Source organism: Lepidochelys olivacea (assembly GCF_965140295.1).
Source record: "Lepidochelys olivacea isolate rLepOli2 genome assembly, chromosome: 18".
NCBI classification, from domain to species: Eukaryota; Metazoa; Chordata; order Testudines; family Cheloniidae; genus Lepidochelys; species Lepidochelys olivacea.
The window spans coordinates 6,941,364-6,967,921 of record NC_140428.1 but is presented as its reverse complement, the minus strand read 5'-3'; the positions used below and the strand labels follow the sequence as shown (position 1 = coordinate 6,967,921).

At 45.4% G+C, this 26,558-nt stretch overlaps 1 protein-coding gene across 16 annotated transcripts in view; it reads left to right on the top strand.

Annotated features, from left to right (window-relative positions):
* Window positions 1-26,558, top strand: part of HP1BP3 (heterochromatin protein 1 binding protein 3) — an 80,152-nt gene that overhangs the window by 39,561 nt on the left and 14,033 nt on the right. For all 16 annotated transcript variants that reach the window (XM_084651937.1, XM_084651941.1, XM_084651946.1 and 13 more), the window contains 7 exons: window positions 1,022-1,169; window positions 3,268-3,427; window positions 6,829-6,972; window positions 8,022-8,102; window positions 23,545-23,699; window positions 24,386-24,476; window positions 25,290-25,449. In XM_084651937.1, coding sequence (XP_084508063.1) covers window positions 1,022-1,169; window positions 3,268-3,427; window positions 6,829-6,972; window positions 8,022-8,102; window positions 23,545-23,699; window positions 24,386-24,476; window positions 25,290-25,449 — 939 coding nt within the window. The remainder of the gene's footprint in view (window positions 1-1,021; window positions 1,170-3,267; window positions 3,428-6,828; window positions 6,973-8,021; window positions 8,103-23,544; window positions 23,700-24,385; window positions 24,477-25,289; window positions 25,450-26,558) is intronic.

The window sequence follows — 26,558 nt, the reverse complement described above, 5'->3', positions numbered from 1 at the left end:
TTTTATTTGATGGGTTGTCTAGCCTATAAGGCATGCACTCAACTATTTGCGTTCATTTTCTTAGAATGTTGGTTTCTGACATTGGTTTTCATCCCTATGTGTTAGACAAAGGCAGTTGCCAACACTTCTGTAAACTCTCGGGCCCTGTCTAGAATCATGCATGACTAGTTTAAAAAGAAAAAGAAAAGGAGTACTTGTGGCACCTTAGAGACTAACCAATTTATTTGAGCATGAGCTTTCGTGAGCTACAGCTCACTTCATCGGATGCATACCGTGGAAACTGCAGCAGACATTATATCCTTTTCTTTTTGCGAATACGGACTAACACGGCTGTTACTCTGAAACCTAGTTTAAAAATGTTAACATGTTACCTAAATGTTCAGTGCCACTGTTTAGTATAAACAAAGATTGATGTTTTTAAAACATTAGTTGGTCATGATCAAACCTATTCTTGAAAACAAAAGAACTGATGGGTACGTTTATATTGATTTCAAGTTTTCCAAAAACTTGTTTTGATGTATCTAAATGTTGTCAAATTTTAACTGACAGTGTCTCTTCAGTATTAAAAGGTGTGCAAGGATGACAGAGATCATCTCAGTCTAGGCAAAAACTTTTCCACTTCATCTAGTGTTAGCACTGAACAAAAATGATAGTGGCTTCTTCTGTGGCATCTCACTTGAGTGACCACAATGGTAGTAAACTTCCATAGTCTAGGAAAAGGAGATGTTCAGGGGGGTTGAAATGAGAAAATTGACTTAATCCAGTTTGAGAATTTTATGTAATGTCTGTTTTGAAGTTTACTCTGGCATTTGACTGCTAATCACGACATACTGAAGAGCTTTAAAAACTTAATAGAACTGTTTTTAAGGTTTAATTTAAATGGATAATTTGAGTTTTTCACAGAGATTATCTGGGGAAACGGCTGCTTTTGGGTGTGTTTATAAACTCTCCCTGTGCCTTTTTTTAGAGAATAGAGTTTTGTTTTGGATACAGACTTTTGTATTTCCAAATTTTTCATTAGACGTGGAAGTCAGCTCTGAGGAATCTGCTTCTACTGGAGAGGAGCAAGAAAATGAAACTCCACCTGCTACATCCAGTGAGACAGAGCAGCCAAAAGAACCAGAGAGTGAGAAGGGAGAAGCAAAGTCTTCTGAAGAAACCAAAAAGGAGTAAGACCTATCCTTTCTGAATGCCTGGAATTGGGGTGGGATTGCAGGGGAAGTTAGGAAAAATTCTTCTAAAGGATCTTAGTGACAAAAGACTAAAATTTTCTTGAAAACTAAGGATGGGAGCCAAAATGCCACTGCTGTTTTTGAAGTAAATTAATAAAAAATTGAGTATTTTGTTTTGGGGTGGAACACATTCCTTGGGTTCATCCAGTAGCAGATTACATTTCCCAGGAAATTATTTGTGTGGAATTTTTTTCCCCTGCAAACCAGATTTGCCGGAAAATACATGTTTTCTGCAAGCCGGTTTGCTAGTCTGAATATATTGAACATATTGTCCATCTTTTTGTTTTCCATTAGTACAGGGAGAGGGATATACTTATGTCACTTGACTGCCGACCTGAAATGAGCAATTCATCTTTGAGGTGGTTCTGCATATTCCTGTTTGTGGGATGTACGTACACACAAACTCCTGTCCGTACCCAGAGAATCTACAGCTAGTTGTGAAAAGGAAAGCACTGAAGAGGATGGGAACTGTGTGTACTCTCGGGGCACAGAATGCTTACTTGTGGTCCCAACAGGCACTGCTTTTCTAGAAGATTCCAAAGCTCAGCTGGGCTGTGGGCAAATCCCACAAATGTAAATAAGTAGGAGTAATATTCAGGCAACCTGTCTTTCGTGTCCTAATCACAGAGATTCTGTGTAAGGCGCTCCACTGTTAGCACCTTGTTCTATTACTGAATTCCCAGGATGTGAATTAAGTGTTTTGTTCTACTTGATACTGTTTCCCAAGAAGAGAAGCCTTGAGGTTGCTCCAAACTGGTGTCCCACCCCCACTTGTGGTTGCAAATAATTCTTCCTGTTCTACCACTTTCCAATGAACTGAAATAAATCCTTGCTGCAATTCAAAATCAGTTTTGCTAGACTGCTAAGTTAGTGATTTAAATGTGCTATACGGTAATATTCCTGTAACCTTCTTATGACAGTTACTTTGCCTCTTCCCTGGTAAGGCAGAGCCCTTACAGAAGTTTAACTGAACAACCCATATGCCATGTTAGTATACTGTAAGGGTGTTATCCGGAGTGCAAAGCTTTCTGCATTGTCTTTTTGACTAACTCTGACTGTCCATCACGGGGGGCTAGGTATAGACTAGGAGCCCTATGACAGTGTAGGTATAGTACTATACTCTGCTGGCAAAGTGCTCCCAGTGTGGACACAGCTTATTCTAATAAAACTGTACTTTTGCTGACATAGTTCATTCTAGGTATCGTGTCTCTTCTCTCTCTCTCTCTCTCTCTCACAATCTCCCACTCCAAAAGCTAACCAAGCATCACTGGCAGAAGTGCAGGTTTGCCAATATAACTATCTACATTAGGGACTTTTGCTGGTACAACTGTGTTGGTCACACGTCACACCCCTGCTGACATAGCTATGTCTGCAAAGGTTTGTAGGGTAGACCTGGCCTGGATATGGGTCTCCATTCTGTCTTGGAACCCTGTGTTGTCCAAAGGAGAGTTAAAGTTGTGGTATACTGTGTGAATCCTTTTGTCTGAAGGGACAAGGGCAGATCTCTAGTTCCTTGTGTCCTTGTTGGTCTTGAACACGTGTGTTAGTTATGTAGTAAATGAATTGGTCTTTTGAGGGGTTTTGGATTTATCCTCTGGCACTGAACTACCACAGTCTATGCTTCAAAATTATATTACTTTAAATATAAAGTCGTCAGTGCTGTATCCACTTAGCCTCCTCCTATATTTTTTTTAAAAGCCCTTCCTTTTCAAGACAACCTTTTGAGATTTTTGTTTTGGTTTGTATTTTTTTGGGGGGGGGAGGGAGGGTTGAGTTTTGCCTCTTTGCTCCATGGGCTGCCTTGGTGCAATATCTGTTGTCTTTGTAGTGATAAACACCCATTTTTTCATGATTTGTGTGTATAAAAACAAACATCTTCTGTATTTTCCACAGTATGCATCCGATGAAGGGAGCTGTAGCTCACGAAAGCTTATGCTCAAATAAATTGATTAGTCTCTAGGGTGCCACAAGTACTCCTTTTCTTTTTGTTGTCTTACTGTCACTGTTTTTTTTTTTTTCCCCCTCTCCCCTAAAGTGAGAAGGATCAGTCTAAAGAAAAGGAGAAGAAAGTGAAAAAGACCATTCCCTCATGGGCAACCCTTTCTGCTAGCCAACTAGCTAGAGCACAGAAGCAAACACAGATGGCTGCTTCCTCACGCCCAAAGATGGATGCTATCTTAACTGAGGCCATCAAGGCAAGTGGAAGACTTCATTCCCTTTGTTTGTAGGTCAGATATAAAATATATTATGAATCTGAGGATTCTTAGGCTTCACAGTGGTATCCTCAGTTTCTTTTCTTGGGACTAATATATACTTAATTCTGACTGTGGGTAAGCAAAATCACTTTCAGCATGTGTTAAGGCATGGAGAAGTCGCTCCTCAGATACTACAAGGAGTATGTTATAAGTCCATAGATAAGGCAAGAGATCGTGTATCTGTATTAACATAACCGTGCTGCTGCAATGGTGGGGCAGGGAAAAATAATCATAATAGGAGGTCCAGAAATCCTGCTGTGGTGATGTGCCCTTGTGTTCAGGTCAGCTTTCTGTATAGACATGAATAATACTGTACTTTTAAAAGAAACTTCCTTTTGTAGTATAGTCGTGCAATTAGCTATAATACATTGTATACTGTTGGACTTCGGTGACAGAAATTCCATGTGGTCAGATGGGGGTGTGTGTGTGTGTGTGTGTCTGTGCGCATGTTCGTTCTCTCTCTCTCTTCTTCTCCCCCCCGCCCCCATCCCAGCTCTGCGGAGATAGCAGAATTTGATTGAGCTGCCCATTAAATCCACAGACTCGGTTTTCAGCAAAGGAACTTGGTCAGGTTTATTGCCGATGAACGGTGCTAATGCCCTGGCTCAATGGTACACTAACACATGTGCTCGTGACAATGTACTGGCTCAGTGAATGGCTGGACTTTCCATTCTCCCCTTGGCCAGACAAAGACACTCCCTCTGAGATACATCTTTATACACAGATACAAACAAGTTCCTTGTTGCCCCCGTGATGTGACTAGTTACTGCCCTCTGACGTGCCTAGATACCACCCTGTAATGTAGCTAACCACTACCAATTACCGTGTACCTGTTGGTTCAATCAGAACATCTCTATCCATCATGCTGTTATACTGACCTTATCTTCAAGATGGGTTAGCATATTCCTGTTATCTTTTGAGGAATGTGTTGGTGTCGAGGTGTTCTGGTACCACCCTTCTGGAATGTGTTTGCATGCATAGCCTGTGCCTAGCACCACTTAGGAATGTGTGTTTCTGCAATATCAGCCCTATTCTTGCCAATATCCACCTGACTTTGCTTTATATCCGCAAAGCTTTGACCACTATTTAGCTCAGGCCTCATACTAGGTCTCTGATACGAGGGCTTATGTTTCAGGTCCTCTTCCTACTACATTCTTGACTCCTGGCACTTGAGTTTTATTTCTCAGTCAGTGATGTAACTGAGGGGGGCTCTTGACAAACTTTTCTCTGTCTAGATTTTGTACCTCTTCGTGCTTAACACATTAGAAACTGTTGCATTGACTTTGGTTGACTGCTGACATCAGTTAACCAGTCTGCTGTGCTTCTGCTTCTAGCTGTGTTCTTCCGGATTTATTTTGATTGGCACAGCAGTTTGCTATGTGTCTCTTTCAAAGCTTTTTCAAAGCTCAAAATGGATTGAAATACTGCAGATTAAGTCCAAAAATGGCAGTGGTCTTAAGTCTACTGCATCCCCACTTCTGGCTGTGGCCCAAGATGCTTTTTGTAGCAGTAACAGTGCCACCTTCCCCTTAGAACTCACTCAATGCACACTCCCTTCACAGGGAGTCTGGGCTCCACCAGCCTTGGTTGCAAAAGACTCTACCTCTCCCGCCACTGCAGTCTTCCGAAGTTTCGTCCAAATCCATTGGAGGAAGAGAGAAGAAATGATCTAAACTCTAGGTTGCTATAAATCCTAGATTGCTGGCTGTTATTTAGAAGAGGCAGGTAATGGTGTAGATTCTAAGGCTCATAACTCTGCTCTGTGTGGGTTAAATTCATTCCGTGCTACATGGCTATACATGTGGGCAGTCAGCCTAAATCTATCTAGACCTGCAAATTGACTTTATACCCAGAGTTTCATCAAGTTAAACCCTTGGAACTACCGATTAATTGATTTTAAAATAAGATTTTTTTTTTTTTAAGTAATTGATTTAGGATAACAACTGGGCTACAAAACAAGCAGAATTATAGTATTGTTATAATCTTAAGAGCTCTTATACTTAAGAATATTTTAAAGTAACACTTGGTATCCTAAACATGAATCTCTGAAAGAAGCAACTTTAAAATATGAATTTGTAGCTTAGTTTCTGTTTTTAGCCTGCTAGTTTCACTCTCAAAATTCAAGGCAAAAAATTGGGAGTGGAAATTTGGCAATTACCGTATATACTTGTTCATAAGCCGAAATTGTTTTAGTAAAAAAGGGAAGCACCAGAGAAGGGAGTTGGCTTATCAACGGGTATAGAGAGGGAGAGATGGGACGCAGCCCCTCTCCCCAACAGAGGGAGCAAGGAGAGGCAGCAGAGCCAGAATGGAAAAGGCGGGGCCAGAGTCTCTCCGCTGCTCTTCCCCCCCAGTCTCCGAAGCAGCCGTAGCTCCGGGGCTGGCAGGCTGCAGCCATGTTGCTCGGCCCCACCCTGCAGAGCAGGCTGCGGCCGCACCGCCCGGCCCAGCCTGCTGGAACATGCTGTGGCCGTGCCACCTGGTCTGGCCTGCCAGAGCAGGCTGCGACCGCGCTGCCCAGCCTTTCAGAGCAGCTCCAGCCAGGCCAGATGCATCCTCCCCAGATAAGATGGGATGGGATGGGGAGAGTGTGGGGGTCCCGGGCTAGGAGTGGAGTCATGTGGGGGGTGGTCACAGGGGTTACTCCCCTGACCCCCAGCTTCTCTTCCGCCCCCCTCCCCCGCCCCCCGAAAAAAATTTCCCCACTAGTTACTGTCCCGACCTGTCAGGGTAAGCAGCTGGCGCGCCAGGACGCTTTGTTTACGTAGGTTTGCCTCTGTCTGCCGACTCTCAAGGTAAACAAACCATCTCGACCCACCAGCAGCTTATCCTGATGGCCGGGGAGCCCAAGTTTGCTGATCCTGAATTATAGGGTCGGCTTATGAATGGGTCATAAAAATTTTCTATTTTTACTTATCCATCTGGGGGGGAGGGGGTCGGCTTATAAACGAACCAGCTTATGATCAAGTATATGTATGGTACTTCAGTAACCAATGATTAACTCGCTCTGATGTTGGTGGAACATATTAACAGTTGTGCAGTTGTTGCTTTGCTGTAAGGAGTGATTATCTCTGTTACAACATAAATTGCTACTTTGTAACACAGGACAGGAGAGTGTTCCACTACTTTCATGTTTGCTGTTCAGTCAATCTGTAAGGGTAGAAAGATATGGTATCGTTAGTGCTATTCTTTGCTTCTGAAACCAATGTGGGACCAAGGCTAGCCCTGGCATGTTGGGCCACTGTGCTGTCATATATGCAACAGTTAATCTCTACCCCTCTGGTCCCATAGAGAGGTAGGTCTATTGCACTTGGTTTGCTAACTTGTTGGTTCTGTTTCAGGCATGCTTTCAAAAGAGTGGTGCATCCGTGGTTGCCATACGTAAATACATTATACACAAGTACCCTTCCCTGGAACTTGAGAGGAGAGGCTATCTTCTAAAGCAAGCATTGAAAAGGGAACTGGAGAGGGGAGTCATCAGACAGGTAAGAGCCACTCTGAGCAGCACTGCAGAGGTGGGTGAAAATACCCATATTAACCTAATAGTGAGGCACTCAATAGTCATGTCATTTGGGTGATCATCTTCTCCCTCTTGAAGGTTACTATACCTTTGTCTCTGCTTCTTTGATCATTGACAGGATGTCAGCATTGTTCTAGGAACCACATACTTTGTAAGTTTCTGTACAAGATACAAGTGTTTGTATTTTGATGGTGAACTGTGGTTTATGGCATTGCAACAACTCATGTCTTCACAGTATGTTTAGCTACCTCACCTTTTTGCATCAGCATGTCTAATTTAAAAGTATGTTTTGTCCTGGCAACATCAGATTTCCAGCATCACAGAATCATCTGCTCAAGGCAAACAGATTATGCCAGTGGCTCTCAAACTTTTTTACTGGTGACCCCTTTCACACAGCAAGCCTCTGACTGCGACCCCCCACCCCTTATAAGTTAAAAACACCTTTAAATATATTTAACAACGTTATAAATGCTGGCAGCAAAATGGGGTTTGGGGTGGAGGTTGACAGCTCGTGACTCCCACATGTAATAACCTCGCGACCCCCTGAGGGGTCCCAATCCCCCATTTGAGAACCCCTGGATTATGCTATTATAATTGCCTTTTGTTACCAACTAGCTCCTTAATCTTACAGAAAGGTCAGTCCTTCTTGTTTAAAATCACCATAGCTCTCTGTGGCTAAGATAGAGGGCTCCAATCTAAGACCATGTCTACACTGCGCTTTCATCGGTAAAACTTTTGTCTGGGGGGGGGGGGGGAATCCCTGACTGACAAAAGTTTTACTGACGAAAAGCGCCGGTGTGGACAGACACTCTCCTACCGACAAAGCTACCGCCCCTCATTGGGGGTGATTTTGTTTTGTTTGCAGAAGAGCTCTCCTGTGTCGCTGTAAGGTGCACAATCGAGAGGTAGTCTAAATCTTTGGCACAATATACTACAGCCTTTCTCAATTGGTCATTATTGAAAGTTAATTTATTGCTTACTGGGGACTGAAATGGAAATTATTCTTTAAAATAGGTGAAAGGAAAAGGAGCCTCTGGGAGTTTTGTGGTGGTCTCTAATGCAGGGAAAACTGTTCCGAAATCCAGAGACAGAAAGGTAAGATATATCAGTTTTAATAATAAATATTGTCTCAAAGGCCTTTGAGGTGCCCTGCAGAATACAAGAAAAAACATATTATACAAAATGCAGTATGGCCCAAAACCAGGTACCCAACAGCTGCTCCTTCCCCTTCTTTCCCAAATATATTCAGTAAAACATGTTTTATTATAGGAAAAAATTAGCTGTGAGAAATCATTTAGTTGGTCTGTCTAGTTCTTAATGAGACAAGGTGGATGACATAATATCTCTTATTAGATCAACTTCTGTTGATGGAAGGTACAAGTTCTCGGGCATCGTAGAGCTCTTCTTCAGCTCCGGAAAAATTAATCAGTGTCACAGCTAAATACCAAGTGGGGCAGATTGTTAAGCATAAGGGAAACCATTTAAAATGATTTTAGCAATAGTACCTCTACAGTCATAGGAAAAGAGGGTTAGTGGGTTACAAATTGTTGTAATTAGCCATAAAACCAGTGTCTTTGCGTCCATAATGTTTTTAGTGTCTAACAGAGTTATGAATTTATGTTCCCAGGGCCTTCTTTTGAAGGTGGAGTGCAAGTTTCCTTTGAGGATGAGGACTGAAAAGTCAGATATGGATATTTGCAAAAAAAGTTCACCCACAAATGGGTAGTGTTTTGTTTTTTTGTTTTTTTTCCCCTTGAGAGCTCATTCGAGAACGTAGTGGTTGTCTCTCTTCACCCACATAGTTCTAGTAGGGGCAGTTGGATGCATTGGCTGAGGTACATCACACATTATGCAAGGCACATTTAGGATACATGGATCTTGAAAGGTGTGTTTGGGGGGGTGTTGATGTCTGCAGTTTTGTATTTGTTGTGATGGCAGAGTCTGGTGCTACTTCGACTTGGTGTGACCTGGGCTGATGATGAGCTTGGTGAGTCTGGGAGGCTATTTAAAGGTCGCAAAAGGGAGGTTGGGGGGTTTTTGGTCCATGTTGAAGCAAGTTTCCTCGGTATTTGGGTACCCTGTTCCATGATGCTTTCGACTTCTCTGGTGTAGTGTCTGTTGAAGGTGTTTTAAAGTGGTTTAGAGTGTGTTTCCTGGACTTTCTCCTCAGAGAATATTCTATGGTATCTGAGTCCTGGCTGTAGATAGCAGATTTCTTGGTGTGTCTGAGGTGGAGGTAAGTGTGTAGAGATCTGTGGCTTTCTTGTGTATGGTTGGCTGTAGGCTTCCATTACTGAAGCTGATCGTGGTGTCCAGGAAGTTGATGCTGGTGTGGGAGTGTTCTAAAGAGAGTTTGATGTGTGGGTGGCAGTGTTGAAGTTGTGGTGGAAATCTGTCGAGGGAGTTTAGGTTGTCTGTCCAGAGGATGAAAATATAATTGATGAATCTCAGGTATAGCATAGGTTTTGTGGTGCATTTGTTGAGAAATTCTTCCTCAAGGTGGCCCAGGAAGAAATTAGCATATTGAGGAGCTGTCATAGTACCCATGGCTGTTCCCATGGTTTGGACAGAGTGTTAAATGTAAAATTGGTATGGATAAGGATAAAATGGATGAGATTGTTAAAGTTTTTGGTGTGGCTATGTAAGTGTTGTCTATTGTCTTATAGATATTGGAGGGAGGCAATGATACCATCATGATGAGGGATGTTGATGTATAGGGATATGACATCTGGTGGCAAGGACAGTATTCTGAGGGAGGTAGTTAATGTTAGATTTTCTGGAGTAAGTCAATTATGTCCTTTAGGAAACTGGCCCTTTCTGTGATGAGTGGCTTGAGCATGGGTTTCTGAGAATCTTCATATTCCTTCAGTAAGAGTGCTGTGGGCAGATATGATGGGTCTTTCTGGGTTCCCTTGTTTATGTATCTTGGGATGTATGTATAAGATCACTGGGTTATGTTTGTGGGGGATGAGGTTGTAGAGTTTTTCTTGGAGCTGTTTGTGGAAGGATTTGATGATCTCCTTTAATTCCTGTGTGAATTGTAATACAGGGTGGTCTTTGAATTCTCTATAGTAGGTGGTGTTGGAGAGTTGTTGGCTGGTCTTATAGTCATCACAGTTGTTAGTGGACAGATGTCTACCTAAAATCACCACAGAGAGGCTGAAGAGTGAATGGCTATGAGAATTGGGCTTCTCTCCTTACTCCTAGAGGTGGATCCCTCCCAAGTCAGTGTGAGGGAACCTTGCTTCTTTGGGATAAATGGAGGATTTTCAGTCTCCGGGGCTGACAGATTGGACCTCTTACATCAGCAGTGAGGAAGAAAGGGAATACAAATGTCTTAATTCTCCTGAGAGGAGACCAGAGATGCGATGTGATGTATATTGTATCATGTCCAAAAATCAGGTATGGTTCTTGAGCTTAGATGCCCTTGCTAAAAGTAGCTTTCCCTCTCCCTACTTCCTGTGGTAATGGCTGTGCAGCATTTATGCTTTAGCTGCCAACTAAGTGATATCCAATCCACAAAAATGGGATATCCATTGATGTCCCAGACTTGAGTCCTGATGTTTTAAAGGTGGTGTTGGACTGAGTATTTGAACATATTGGAGCTTACTTCCTGGCTACAAAACAAACCGAGAGGTCTAGAAAGGATAATGATGGTGATATGTGTGGGTACTTAAGGTGTGAGAAGGAACCTACTGTAGAATTGTTTCTTTTTTAAAATAAAGCTGTGTTGCTGCATTAAAGACTACTGCAGCTGATCCGTACTAATGTGTCACTTCATGTCCTTACAAAGCATTGAAGCAAATCAGTATTCCTCTTTGCTGTTTGCTTTCTTCATGTAGGCAGCAGCAGTTAATAATCTAACTAAAAACAAGTAGCTAGCAACCTGGCCTGTTGTGAAAACTGTCTGGATGTGCAGTTTCCACACTTGAATAACTATTCACAAATCTACTGCATTTTCTGCATTTTCTTCCCTTTTGATTCTTCACTGGGATATTTTTGTGTAAAGAGCAGAGCTCCCCTTTCTAATCATCCATCTCCTACCACTGTGGAACGGATAGGGAAACCAATGTGAAGGCTTGATTTAAAAGGAACACCGACTTAAAAATCACACTCCTGTCTTTTTTGTTTCTACAGTTTAATAGAACTGATGCAGAATGCATGGGGGAACCTTTCCTTTTCAGTTTTGCTTTTGTGCATTTGCTGATAGTGTAAAGTCGGATTCACATAAACAAATTAAAACTTTTACACAGCAATTGGGAATGGGCGAAGAGACATTAAAACGATAAAAAGGAAGATGTGACTAAACCCACGTGTGGTCAAGGGCATTCAGGGCACGCGTATTAACTCCATTATTTAAGGCTGGGATTGTAAGTGCCCAGCTCCATTAGGCTCCTTCGAAAATCTCAGACTAATTGACTTGATGTCATGTAGACAATACCCCTTTAACTTGTTGATGCAACATTACGTTTGAAAAGCTGCCTTATTGTAACTTTGTTTTATTAAATATGTAGTCAGGTTCTTCTTCAGGTGCTGATCCCTATGGGTATTCATTGTGGGTGTGCATGCTCTTTGTGCACTGGGTACTGGAAATTCTTCAATACCAGTGTCTGTTGGTCCATGCTTGCACTCTGCACCTCTTTGTGCTCCCAACCAAGGACATAAGGGGTGGTGCTGATCAACAGCCTCTCCAGTTCCTTTTCTGTGGTCTGGGATGGAACCCTCCTATGTCCGATTCTGCTCCTCAGTGCTCTGCTTTGTCAAACCTGTAAATATTGTAAATAATTGTTCAAAGTTGTAAATAGCTTGAGTTTTAGTGCTAAAATTAGTTATGTGGGGATTGTGGGGATTCCCTCAGCTCCCCCACCATTTTGTATACCTTTTATGCTCAAAGTTCCAGGCTTCAAGCCTTGCCTGGCTAGCCCCCAGGTCTTCTTACTGAGCAACCCACATGAGAGCTGCCTGTATTACCTCGGGGAAACACACATCCCTGCAAAGTGTGGCATCTGCCATGCTTCTCCCTGTGTACTAGGCAATCCCACTAATTCAAGTGCTGGAGCTCTCCATGAGGCTCTGTTCGGAACCTGGGCCCTCCTACTCCCCAACTACCTATTCAGAGCCTCCGGGCAACACCCTTCCTGTGTCTCATCCCAACAGATGGGAATCCTCAAGAAATGGACTATGAAGCAGGAGCATGAGGAAGGCAAGGGCCAACAACCCCACAAAAAGAGGGACAAATCTCCCCATAAATTCTCTAAAAATGGGTCTCCTTTGTCTCTTCGTCCTGTCAGACTCTGTGCTCCAGAACAGGTGCACCTGGAGCTACAGGAAGATTACATTGACTGTATCGGGAGCTTCCAGGGCACTGAAACCTTGCAGTGAAAGAACAGTAACAACTCGTGCACTGCATAAAAACAGAAGGGATCATTCTCCCTCTGCACTGGTGGTACTGGCCCTGCATACGTCCTCCACTTCCAAGGTGAGATGGACAGTTCAGGCCAAGCCCAAGACACTTCGCAGACTGGACCTCAATATGACCTCCTCTAGGACCTAGCTATCTATACAGATCTGGAATCCCGAGTCCTTCTCAGATCCAATCCTGTTATAGGATGTCCTGACTCAGTCAGGCCAGCATTGCCAGTAGCTTGCCCCAGCTGTGAATTGGAAGCTCCAGTGCAGTCACATACTCTGCATCTACTCCTGTTCCTGATAGGCCAGGGTAGGATCCTGTGGTACCTTTGGCTCTAGTATTGGAGCATGATAAGAACATAAGAATGGCCATACTGGGTCAGACCAATGGTCCGTCTAGCCCAGTATCCTGTCTCACAATAGTGGCCAGTGCCAGATGATTCAGAGGGAATTAATAAAACAGAGCATTTATCAAGTGGTCCATCTCCTGTCATCCAGTCCCAGCTTCTAGCAGTCAGAGGTTTAGGGACATCCAGAGAATGGGGTTTTCCCTGACCATCATGGCTAATAGTCATTGATGGTCCTTGTTAGGAGACTGTGAAATAAAAAGGGTAAAGACCAAACAATAATAATCTTGCTTCTGGCCTTGCTTTTAGTTTAAACAGGCTGAATAAGCGAGCAAAAGAATGTAAGTGAAAGCACAAGGCTGCATTCCCCTCCTTCTCTTATATCCCCACCCCAAGCTGGTAGCCTTGCCTTTCAGTAACAAGAGAAGATAAGGGGCTAATCAGTTGCTATGGTAACCAAGCAGCTGGAGGAGTGGGAAGGTGTAAGGAGGAGACACATAAAGTGACCATGGCCAAAAGTAACCTTGCTCCTTACCCCTCCCGTCAGGTACATAAGAGGTGGGCTCATTCTCATTGAGTGGGCTCATTGCCGCCAGACACGAGACACCCCCACCCCCAGAATGGAACACGACCATATATTGGAAGGGGTGGTACCAGGGAAGGGGCACTACAAGTATAATTAAGTTTGCCAAGGGGGGAAGCAAATTCCATTCCCCCTTTACACTCTCCCTTAATCCGTATGGTTAGAATTCGTTCTCATTCCTTTTCCCCCTTCATTAAATCACTGGGGGGTATTTGGTGAGTGGTTACACCTCTGTTCTGGATTATTAAACATCATCCCATTCACATCCACAGGTACTATTTACCTTTCCACGTTGGATTGTTGTTGATTTCTCTCCATTCCACCGTTCCACCATCCTTTGCATTTTGTTTCTGTAAAGCAAATAACATCGTTTCCTGTTTCTCATCTTCTGTGTGCTTTTACCTCTTTATTTTTGTACAGTGAACCAACTCCTGTCCCCCATTTTCTGTTGCCAGTAATAGCAAATTGGGCCCTAATTGGTTAAGGACCCGTTAAGGGCCCTTCCATTTAGGAGCTTGGAATGGATGCGTTTCCTGGAATCATAGAATCATAGAAGATCAGGGTTAGAAGAGAACTAAGGAGATCAACTAGTCCAACCCCCTGCTCAAAGCAGGACCAGCCCTGTCTAAATCATCCCAGCCAGGGTTTTGTCAAGCTGGGAATCTGGTACATCACTCAATCACCCACTGCAGTATATTGTGTTCTCCTGGTAGATTATACCATGTTTTGACTTTTGCTGCTCCTTGCTCTTTTTGCCAGGCCACTGCCTGCTGAGGTCAATTAGGGTTAAAACCCATTCTTGTGTTAATCCTGTGTAGAAACCTCTCCAGGTACTGGAGAAAGCAAATTTTCCCACCGTTACACTGGCCTTCCCATAAGAGCTTCATGGTGGGGAGAATCCTGTACCTTTTGATTCTTTGGGCCCTTATTCTCATTAGAACAAAGGGTAACAATTGTGACCAATTTTTCCTTCCTTTTTCTACCCCCCTTCTCAATTTACTTTTAATAGTGCAGTTCATGCGTTCCACCTGTCCCACAGCTTGCGGGTGATAAGCAATATGGAATTGGCGGATGTGATTGCAGAGCCATTGGCCATTATCTTTGAAAACTCATGGCGATCAGGGGAAGTCCTGGAAGACTGGAAAAAGGCTAATGTAGTGCCAATCTTTAAAAAAGGGAAGGAGGAGGATCCTGGGAACTACAGGCCAGTCAGCCTCACCTCAGTCCCCGGAAAAATCATGGAGCAGGTCCTCAAGGAATCAATTCTGAAGCACTTAGACGAGAGGAAAGTGATCAGGAACAGTCAGCATGGATTCACCAAGGGCAAGTCATGCCTGACTAAACTAATTGCCTTCTATGATGAGATAACTGGTTCTGTGGATGAAGGGAAAGCAGTGGACGTGTTATTCCTTGACTTTAGCAAAGCTTTTGACACGGTCTCCCACATATTCTTGTCAGCAAGTAAAAGAAGTATGGGCTGGATGGATGCACTACAAGGTGGGTAGGAAGTTGGCTAGATTGTCGGGCTCAACGGGTAGTGATCAATGGCTCCATGTCTAGTTGGCAGCCGGTATCTAGCGGAGTGCCCCAAGGGTCGGTCCTGGGGCTGGTTTTGTTCAGTATCTTCATTAATGATCTGGAGGATGGTGTGGATTGCACCCTCAGCAAGTTTGCGGATTACACTAAACTGGGAGGAGTGGTAGATACGGTGGCAGGTAGGGATAGGATACAGAGGGACCTAGACAAATTGGAGGATTGGGCCAAAAGAAATCTGATGAGGTTCAACAAGGACAAGTGCAGAGTCCTGCACTTTTAGGACGGAAGAATCAAACGCAGCGCTACAGACTAGGGACTGAATGGCTAGGCAGCAGTTCTGCAGAGAAGGACCTGGGGTGACAGTGGACGAGAAGCTGGATATGAGTCAACAGTGTGCCCTTGTTGCCAAGAAGGCCAATGGCATTTTGGGGTGTATAGGTAGGGGCATTGCCAGCAGATCGAGGGACGTGATCGTTCACCTCTATTTGACATTGGTGAGGCCTCATCTGGAGTACTGTGTCCAGTTTTGGGCCCCACACTACAAGAAGGATGTGGAGAAATTGGAGAGAGTCCAGCGAAGGGCAACAAAAATGATTAGGGGTCTGGAACACATGACCTATGAGGAGAGGCTGAGGGAACTGGGATTGTTTAGTCTACGGAAGAGAAGAATGAGAGGGGATTTGATAGCTGCTTTTAACTACCTGAAAAGTGGTTCCAAAGAGGATGGATCTAGACTATTCTCAGTGATAGCAGATGACAGGACTAGGAGTAATGGTCTCAAGTTGCAGTGGGGGAGATTTAAGTTGGATATTAGGAAAAACTTTTTCACTAGGAGGGTGGTGAAACACTGGAATGTGTTACCTAGGGAGGTGGTGGAATCTCCTTCCTTAGAAGTTTTTAAGGTCAGGCTTGACAAAGCCCTGGCTGGGATGATTTAGTTGGGGATTGGTCCTGTTCTGGGCAGGGGGTTGGACTAGATGACCTCCAGAGGTCCCTTCCAACTCTGATATTCTATGATTCTATGAACAGCTGTATGATTCCGGTGAGTGCTGTGAGCTCCCCAATCAGATGGGATCGGAAAGCGGCTCCTTGGTCAGAGTCTATTATTTTTGGAACCCCCCGCGAACGAGTAAATACCTTATTGACCAACTTTTTAGCTGTCACCTTGGCAGTTTGGTATCCCATGGGGAACGTCTCCATCCACTTACTAAAAGCATCTAACGCCACCAGCATAATAAATTGATTCTCCCTCCTCCTCCCCCCCATAATTTAATGGTAGGGGTCCTACATAATCCATCTGTATCCTTTCCCAAGGTCCCCATGGGACTTGTCTCATTAAGCTCCCCTCCAACCATCCTGTGAACCCTCTCCCTCCCCCAAGGAATTGTCCAGCATGGCTAGCATCCCACATCATCGCACTCCACTCCACGGCCTTAGCTGCCTCCAGAAAGTATTTTGATGCGATACATGAGGGATCTGCCAGTCTCTGTGCCGCTCACTATCACCACTTTTGGTGGCTGCCTGGCCCGTTCTCTCCCAGTTCTTTCACATTATCACAGGGGACAAGTGCATCCTGGATGCTATCAAACAGCTACACACTAGAGTTGCTCTCTTCCAGTCCCTTTTCAGGGACCTGTCTCATTAGATGATTCTCAAAATAGAGCCCATACCATCCCCTCATGTAGGGAAGGTGTTTTACTCAAGGTACTTCCTCACCCCTAAAAGAGGGGGGCCTGGAGGCCAATGCTGGACCTCAGGCAGTTGAATGTCTTCATACAACACTCAAAGTTTAGGATGATCACCCTGGCCTCTGATACCCTCCCTCAACTCAGGCGACTGGTTTATGGCCCTCGATTTGAAAGAGGCATACTTTCATTTGGACATTTCCCACTTTTCTCTCCCCTCCCCCCTGGACCTCCTGAAGGTTCCTGCATTTCATGGTGGGCCCAGACCACTTTCAGTACAGAAAGTGGCCTTTTGATGGCCCTTAGGGTCTTTACAAAAGTGCTTGTAGTGATAGCCAAGGCAGACCAACATTTTCCTACCTGGATGGTCATGTCAGAGAATGTAAACAGCAGCCCCTGCTGCACTTCAATTCTTTCATTGCTGGGATTCCAGTGAAATTTAGACAAGTCCACTTTAACACCCACGCAAATCATAGAATTAATCGGGGTGGATCTGCAGCAACAGCCTATTTGCCTCAAGACTGATTCCTTCATAGAATCATAGAATATCAGGGTTGGAAGGGACCCCAGAAGGTCATCTAGTCCAACCCCCTGCTCAAAGCAGGACCAATTCCCAGTTAAATCATCCCAGCCAGGGCTTTGTCAAGCCTGACCTTAAAAACCTCTAAGGAAGGAGATTCTACCACCTCCCTAGGTAACTCATTCCAGTGTTTCACCACCCTCTTAGTGAAAAAGTTTTTCCTAATATCCAATCGAAACCTCCCCCACTGCAACTTGAGACCATTACTCCTCGTTCTGTCATCTGCTACGATTGAGAACAGTCTAGAGCCATCCTCTTTGGAACCCCCTTTCAGGTAGTTGAAAGCAGCTATCAAATCCCCCCTCATTCTTCTCTTCTGCAGGCTAAACAATCCCAGCTCCCTCAGCCTCTCCTCATAACTCATGTGTTCCAGTCCCCTAATCATTTTTGTTGCCCTTCGCTGGACTCTCTCCAATTTATCCACATCCTTCTTGAAGTGTGGGGCCCAAAACTGGACACAGTACTCCAGATGAGGCCTCACCAATGTCGAATAGAGGGGAACGATCACGTCCCTCGATCTGCTCGCTATGCCCCTACTTATACATCCCAAAATGCCATTGGCCTTCTTGGCAACAAGGGCACACTGCTGACTCATATCCAGCTTCTCGTCCACTGTCACCCCTAGGTCCTTTTCCGCAGAACTGCTGCCTAGCCATTCGGTCCCTAGTCTGTAGCTGTGCATTGGGTTCTTCCGTCCTAAGTGCAGGACCCTGCACTTATCCTTATTGAACCTCATCAGATTCCTTTTGGCCCAATCTTCCAATTGGTCTAGGTCCTTCTGTATCCTATCCCTCCCCTCCAGCGTATCTACCACTCCTCCCAGTTTAGTATCATCCGCAAATTTGCTGAGAGTGCAATCCACACCATCCTCCAGATCATTTATGAAGATATTGAATAAAACCGGCCCCAGGACCGACCCTTGGGGCACTCCACTTGATACCGGCTGCCAACTAGACATGGAGCCATTGATCACTACCCGTTGAGCCCGACAATCTAGCCAGCTTTCTACCCACCTTATAGTGCATTCATCCAGCCCATACTTCCTTAACTTGGTGACAAGAATACTATGGGATCTCATTGTCCAGCTTTGTCTCAGTCCTCAGACTAGAGTATGATCCTGCTTGGTCCTATTAGCTGCCCGCTGCTATGTGGCTTATGTCACCCTGTTTGCACGGCTGCACCTGCAGTGTCTCCAAACATGGTTAAGGATACTCTGTGTCCCAGTCAGGTACTCACTGGACAAAGTTTCTTTTCTATGGAATGTGCTGATGTCACTGACCTGGTGGGAGAGCAGAGACATGGTTTATGTGGGAGTCCCCTTTGTTCCCGTGCCACTTACAAAGAGCACATCTCTATGACCAGACCTCCCACAAATCCTTGTCCCCGAAAGAATCCAGGCTGCATATCAATCTACTTGAGCTTCAGCCAATTCACAAAGCCTGCAAGATGTTTCTATCCATTATCCAGTCTCCACAAATCCAGGTCAGGTCAGACAATATAAACACAGTCTAACAGATAAACAGGGAAAAGCAAGATCCACCCCACTCTGCAGAGAGGCAATCCAACTTTGGAATTGGTGCCTCAGGCCACCAGATCACCCTCTCAGCAGTACACGTTCCAGCGATAATCTGCTCCCTAGCAGAGAGCCTCTACAGACATTTCTATGTGGATCACGAGTAGGAACTTCTACCTGTTGATAGTGTAGCGCATTTTTCAGCAATGGGAAGGTCCTATCTTAGGATCTCTTCTCAACCCAACGGAACAAGAAGTGCCTATCATACTGTTCCCAGGCTGCCCAGGACCTCAACTCCAGAGGGGATGCCTTCCTGGTACAGTGATCAGACCCATTGATGTATGCCTTCACTCCATCCCCCTGGTAGCTCATGTACTTGGGGAAAATCAAACTTGTTGGAGTGACAGTGATCCTGACAGCCCCCTAGTGACTGAGGCAGTTCTGGTTCACCACCATCCTAAAGCTAGCTGCCCATCCATGTGTCCACCTACAACCATTCCTGTGCGTGATAGCCCAGAACATGGGCAGGGCAAACCACACCAACCCAGCTTCCCTGCATCTGGCAGCGTGGTTTCTGAATGGACGACAAGCATAGAGAGGGCATGCTCTCAGAATGTTCTACCCATCCTAAACAACAGCAGCACGAGACCCTCTCAGTGGAATAGCATTTACACTTAAGTGGATACGATTCTCCCTTTGGTTCTGGAGTACCACTTACATTCTGAGGCATCGGGAATACCCCTCATACTGGAATATCTTCTCTCACTGAAGAAGTCAGGCTTGTCTGTCTACTCCCTACGTGTGGTAGCTGTCCCGCCCTCCCAGTTACAAAACCTGTCCCTGCCAGGGCTCTGAAGCTTGTCCTTTCTGCTCTTATGAGACCACCATTTGAACCCTTGATCTTCTGCTGTCTCCTCTGTCTCTCTTTGAAAAGTTGTCTCCTTGACAGTAATTACCTTGGCTAGAAGGGAAGAGAAGGTTGCGGCCCTTATGGCACACCTGTGCCCAAATAAATTTGGTAGCCTTTAAGGTGCCACAAGGACTCCTCGTTGTTTTTGCTGATACAGACTAACACGGCTACCACTCTGAAACCTGCTACATTATACAGTTTTTCAAAAAGACAAAGTTCTTCTTCGAGTGCTTGCTCATGTTCATTCCACTGTAGGTGTGTGTGCTTGCCATGTACACCAGTGCCAGAAGTTTTTCCCTCAGTAGTATCCGTAGGCGTCAAGGGTATTTACGAAGTGCATGGCAGTAGTCTCAGGGCATCCAGAGCTACCCATACCTTGACAACTGGCTCATCAAGGGCCACTCCAGGCACCAGGTCCAACACAGTTTCATAACACTGCAAGCCACCTGTCAAGAACTGGGCCTGTTGATAAATGAACATAATTGAACATTGGTACCGCTGCAGAGGATAGAGTTTATCGCTATCTAATGCCTTCCTCCTTTCGTGGTCAGGCGACCTGATATATGCCATCCCACTGATCAAAAAGCCCTCTTGAAGATCAAGAGGGACAAGGCATGAATCACTATGATCACCCTGGCTTGGCCACGCCAGCATTGGTTCAGCATGCTCATAAACACTTCCTGGCTGCTCAGACCTGCTCTCTCAGAATCACTGACGATTACTGCACCCACACCTCACCTTTCTCCACCTCACTGCATGGTTGCTGAGTGACTGAATCCCAAGAAGCAAGCCTGCTCTAGTCAGGAGTAGCAGGTCCTCTTGGAAAGCAGAAAACCCTCTACCAGGGCGACATACCTGGCAAAGTGGAAGCGCTTCTCCTAGTGGGTGTTGGAATGGAATATCTCTCTACAATCCATCCTAGATTATCTGCTTCACTTAAAGCACCAGGGCCTGCCTTGTTCATCGATGAAGGTACGCTTCGTGGCCATACCAGCCTTCCACCCTCATGTCCAGGGTAGATCAGTATTCTCACATGAGGAGATCAGGTTCCTGAAAGGCCTGTTCGGGACCCAATTCCCCAGTGGGATCTCAACCCAGTCCTCTGTAGACTCACTGGCTCTCCCTTTGAACCTCTGGCTTCCTGCTCCTTTTCACACTTGTCATGGAAGGTTGTGTTCCTTATAGCTATTACTTCCACCAAGTGAGTCTCCAAGTTTAAAGCCCTTGTGTCAGAACCCCGTACACAGTGTTCTACAAGGACAAGGTCCAACTGCATCCCCATCCAGTCTTCCTTCGAGTGGTGTCGCAATTCTATGTCAACCAGGATATCTTCCTCCCGGTATTCTGTTCAAAGCCTCACACATCCAACGAGAGTCATCAGCACACCCTAGATGTCAGACATGCCTTGACTTTCTACCTGGAGCTCACCAAGCCCTTCTGCAGATCTACTCAACTCCTCATCACGGTGGCTGACAGGATGAAGGGCCTCCTGGTATCTTCTCAGAGGATTTTGGCCTGGATCACCACCTGCATCCATATTTGCTACGAGATAGCACAGGCTGTGCCTCCACCGATAGTGATGGCTCATTCCACAAGGGCTCAAGTGTCATCAGCCGCCTTCCTGGCGCATGTCCCTATCCAGAACATCTGCAGAGTCAGGACGTGACTATCACTACACCCTTTAACAGTGCACTATGCCATCACCCAGCAGGCCAGAGATAACGCTGGCTTTGGCAGAGCAGTGTTGCAATTGGCACGTCCATGAACTCCTGCCCATCTCCAGAGGTACTGCTTGGGAGTCCCCTACAATGGAATGGACGTGAGCAAGCACTCGAAGAAAAAAAACTGGTTACTATCGTTTCATAACTGTTGTTCTTAGAGATGGTGGTCATGCCCATTACATGACCCACCCTCCTTCATCTCTGTTAGACTTCCGGCAAGAAGGAACTGAAGGTGGGGGAAGCTGGCAACGCCTCTTATACTGGTGCATACACATGCCACTCCAGAGGGTGCCAGACCGGTCCCCTACAGATACTACTGAGGGGAAAACTTCTAGCACCGGTGCATATGGCGAGCACATACACCTAGAATGGGATGTACATGAACAACATATCTCAAAGAACAACAGTTACAAAAGGTTAGTAACCATTTTTTCTTTGCAACTACATCCAAAATTCGTTCCTGGAGTTTCACCTTCAACTCCACTGTTTACCTTCTGGCATTTTACCCTGAGTCTCACCACAGCATGGAAGAGACAAGGCTCCCCTCTCTAGGCATGCGCAGAGATCTAGCCTTCTACCTGCACACAACACCCTTTTGAAAGTCTTCAAGACTGTTGTTGTTGCAGAAAAAAATAAGTCAAAAGCTCTCTTCCCAAAGGCTTTTTTAGTGGATTTTCTCCTGTTTCACCCTTTTATGTTATGATCTTATGAACACCCCTTCATCTCGAACTGTTAGGGCCCACTTGATGAAAGCCCAAGCAGCATCAGCAGCTTCCATACAAGGAATCCCTCTGAGCTGTACAGAGCAGCTCCTTAGAGTTCTGTACACACCTGCACCATGCGTGCTGATTCATGCTTCAGCTTGAGGATGCCTCATATGGCTCAGTGGTCCTCCACTCTGTGATACAGCATACTTCCTTGCTCTGCACCTTCTTCCTTAATGAGAACCTCTTGCGAGTCACCCACAGTGAATACCCATAGGGACCAGCACTCAAAGAAGAAAGGAAAGTTAAGTGCCTTATAGTAACTCGAGTCATTTGAGATGTATGGTCCCTGTGGGTATTCTCAACCCGCTCTCCTTCCCTTCTGTTCAGTCCCTCATGGGATTCACATTAGATCAGGAACTGGAGAGGTAGATGAACTGTGCCACCCCTTATGCCCTCAGTTTGAGGCACAGGTGCTGGCATGGACCAATGGACACTGCTATTAAAGAATTTCCAGTCCCGGGTGCACATTGCACATACACGCCCACAGTGAATACCCATAGAGCAGTGGTCACCACCAGTCAATCTTGGAGACTCTCTCCCAGTTGATCGCAATCTGGTGGTGCATCAGGGCTGCTTCTAAGGCAGGCTCCCTTCCTGCCTCTGCCCCACGCCACTCCCTGAAGCGGCCAGCAGCCCAACATGCCTCCATGGCCCTGGGGGAAGGGGAGGGACAGGGGGCTCCGCGCTGCTCCTGCCTGCATGCACAGCCCCCGCAGCTCCCATTGGTCCTCAATGGCCAATGGGAGCTGTGGGGGCGGTCCCTGCAGAGAGGGACAGTGTGCGGAGCAGGGGTGCGTTGGCCCATTCCAGGAGCGGCGTGGGGCCAGGACCACCTGAGGTAAGTGCCACCCCCTTCAATGGGCAGGTTCTGAATGGCTCTGCAGCATTAAGACCAAGAGGAGCGTAAGTACAGCAGGACCAGCATTTCTCTTCCACCACCCAACCTGCAGCCTCCCAGAGCCAGCCCCCCATGTCTCCTCCTGCACCCCAAACCCCTGCCCCAGCCCTGAGCCCCCTCCCAGAGCCAGCACCCCATACCCCCTGCCTGCACCCCAACACTCTGCCCTAGCCCAGAGTCCCCTCCTGCACCCAAACTCCTTCCCAGAGCTTGCACCTCTCCCGCCTTCCTTCACTCCTGCCCCAGGCTCAGCCCGCACTCCTTCCCGAACCGCACCCCACTGCCCCAGCCCACTGAAAGTGAGTGAGGGTGGGGGATAGCGAGCGACTGGGGGGTTGTGGGGATGACGTGAGTGGGGTGGGGCTTTGGGGAATGGGCGTAGTAGATCCTCGGTTCTTAAATTCAAAAAGTGATCTTGGGCGTATAAATGTTGGAAACCACTGCCATAGAGATTACACATCTTGCAGAACTCCAGTTACTATAAGTAACCATTCTTTCAACAGCTCTTCCTATATGAGTATAGCTGAGAATACATGGAGCCCTAGTCCTTGTTCTGACTTCAGATATATTTTGTAAAATGTATTTCAGAGAAGTACCTCCACATCCACTCCAGAGCAGCAAGTCAAGCTGGAAGACATCCTTCCGCTGGCATTCACCCGCCTTTGTGAACCTAAGGAAGCTTCATACAGCCTGATCAAAAAATATGTGTCTCAGTATTACCCCAAACTCAAGGTGGATGTAAGGTAGGTGTAGGTGGTACATATTGGTAACAGGTGTCTCTGTCACTGTTTTGAAACACTAATTTCTGTAGATTTGCCCTCTTGTGCTCCTTTAAGGAGACTGTAGATGACATTTTTAGCTCGGCATTGTAATACCCTCCTAGAAGCTGAGAATAAAATGCTTTTTCCTGTGACTTTTTTTTCTTTCTGTAACCCATATGAAACTTCTGATACCTAAGGTAGCATTGTTCTATTGCACATCCACCAGTAACCTAAATGGAATCCCTTTAGTTGTTGGGATATGAATATTTACAGGTTTCCTCTTGGCATCCACTTCCTTTTTTATGCTGTAAAGGGCACACAGCCTGCCAGCTAGTTCACCCATGTGGATGGTTTAAAAAAGTGATGTTATGTACGATCTTTTAATTGGTAAATGTAAAGAGCCTTCTGTCCACTGACTGATTGGTGGGTAAGTCACCCACCTTGTCCTGTCTACAAATTTGCTTTACAATTAAGTCAAACTTTTAAATTGAAACATGAAGCTTGATCTTTTCTGGATAAACTGTAGAACAAGAAGACAATGTCAGTTCACTTTTAAATAATATCCATTACTCCTTGCTCATGTCACTTGCTGATAGTTACTCTCATGCCCTGGGTAAAGTGTCATCTCTCCACCTCCCCTTTAAAGCTCTATTGCCTGTCTTTTTCAGACCTCAGCTGTTGAAGAATGCCCTGCAGAGAGCAGTAGAGAAGGGCCAGTTAGAGCAGATCACAGGCAAAGGAGCTTCTGGAACATTCCAGGTCAGAGGCCAGAGTTAGTCTTACTTCACCTTCTGTTGTTGTTTATACCATACATAATCCTTCTATTTTCTCCCACTCTGATTTTATTGGGCTACAACCTTCTCTAGCAGCCTATCAAATAGGATTCACATGCAACAGTTCTCAGATTGTGGAATATTAGGATTCTTAGGTTGGTCTCCACTTTTGGAGCGGGACACCCAGCTATTCTTGCTGAGATCTATAGCCTGTTTATTGTCAGTAGTGCTCCACATGCTGTTTCATCTCTGACTCACTAGAGTGATGAGGCAGGATGGTGGGGTAAGTGTTTGGTTTGGGTTTTTTAACATTCTGTCAGTGTAACTATAAATACTTTTGCTAGGTGTGTGTGAGTCCCACCTATGGCAGAGACGTATGGAAGTCTAAAGCCAATGGCTGTCTGGTCTGTGAGATGGAGGAAGGTCATGGCATGTTAATTAACCAGTGGTGTTACTTTCTTCAGCTCAATATAAATCGTAGGACTGGAAGGGACTTCGAGAGGTCATCAAGTCCTGAATGCAGGGGACTGGACAGTACTAAGTATATTAAAAATATATCTACTGTGTATCTTGGAGATGGGACAGTGGCTCCAATCAAAGGCATTTCTGGTCAATTGACTAAAAGACCTGTCTTCTCCTTGTGGGGTGGGAATGAGGTATTCCCTGTGCAACGTTTTAATGTAAAACGTATCTCTGCTAATGCAGGAGCCCTGACTCACCTGATGCAGAAGAGTCTTGTCCTGAGCTGGTTTCGGAGAATTTTGTCTTGATTGCTTTTCTCTTCCTCCTTGGAAAATAGCTGAAAAAATCAGGGGAGAAGCCCCTACTTGGTGGGAGTCTGATGGAAGATGCCATCCTGTCTGCTATTGCTGCCATGAATGAACCGAAGACTTGCTCCACCACAGCTCTGAAGAAGTATGTTCTGGAGAACCACCCAGGGACCAACTCCAACTTCCAGGGTATGACTCCAAATCTACATAGCTGTCAGTTTCACAGAGACTAAGCGGGGAGTCCCAAAAGCCACAGAATTCTCTATATTCCCTGTTAAAAATGTACTGTTTGATTTGCCAGGGGCCAGGCAGCTGCTTAGCACTATCCTTTGTGAAAGAAGCACACTACAGAGATTCCCAGGATTTTAAAGTCCCATTATTTCAGTTGAGTCCCAAGGCTTATGGCCACCTGGTCCCTCTCTGAACCATAATGGATTTTTGTGTCATCTTGCTCTAAAGCCCTCAGCCCCGGAGTCGGTGCCTATACAAGGAGCCACATATTAACTTCTCAAGAGCTGCTTGTGGCTCCGGAGCCATAGGTTGGCCACCCCGGTCTAGATAGTACCATTCTTATTTGTCTTAAGCCAGTTGAATTGATTTTTTTTTTTTGTTACGTCTGGAAAAATTCTAGGAGACTGTAGCTCGAAAAAAAATAAATGCAGTTCCAGATTTACTTCCTATCCTGAGATGTTGCACAATCCTAACCAATGAAGCACCCATGCACCACCTTGACCAGTTTGCTTGTTTGTGCTGCCTCCACTTCTCCATATTTTATAATCTTAAGACAGATAACTGCTTGGGGCAGAGACTGTGTTAGTTGTATTTGAAAGAGGCGTAGGACATCTTGGTTGCCAGAAAAGAAAAAAAAAATCTTTCTGTGGGATATTATAATTTGATTGCGACTTGTAAACCATTCTTTATTAAGAGTAGTGGTGATGTCTTAGGGACTCAAAGGTAGATTTTTTTTTCCTAACTGTTCACTTGCAAAGGAACTACAGTATGTGATAAAAAGAAAAGGAGTACTTGTGGCACCTTAGAGACTAACCAATTTATTAGAGCATGAGCTTTCGTGAGCTACAGCTCATGCTCTAATAAATTGGTTAGTCTCTAAGGTGCCACAAGTACTCCTTTTCTTTTTGCGAATACAGACTAACACGGCTGTTACTCTGAAACCTACAGTATGTGGTGTTGATCTCAGCACTTCTGGACACTGTGATTGTTTGACCTGTGCTGGTAGTCATATGAGGCAGATGTCAACTCACTGTAATGTACCCCTACTGCCAGACTCAGAAGCAAAT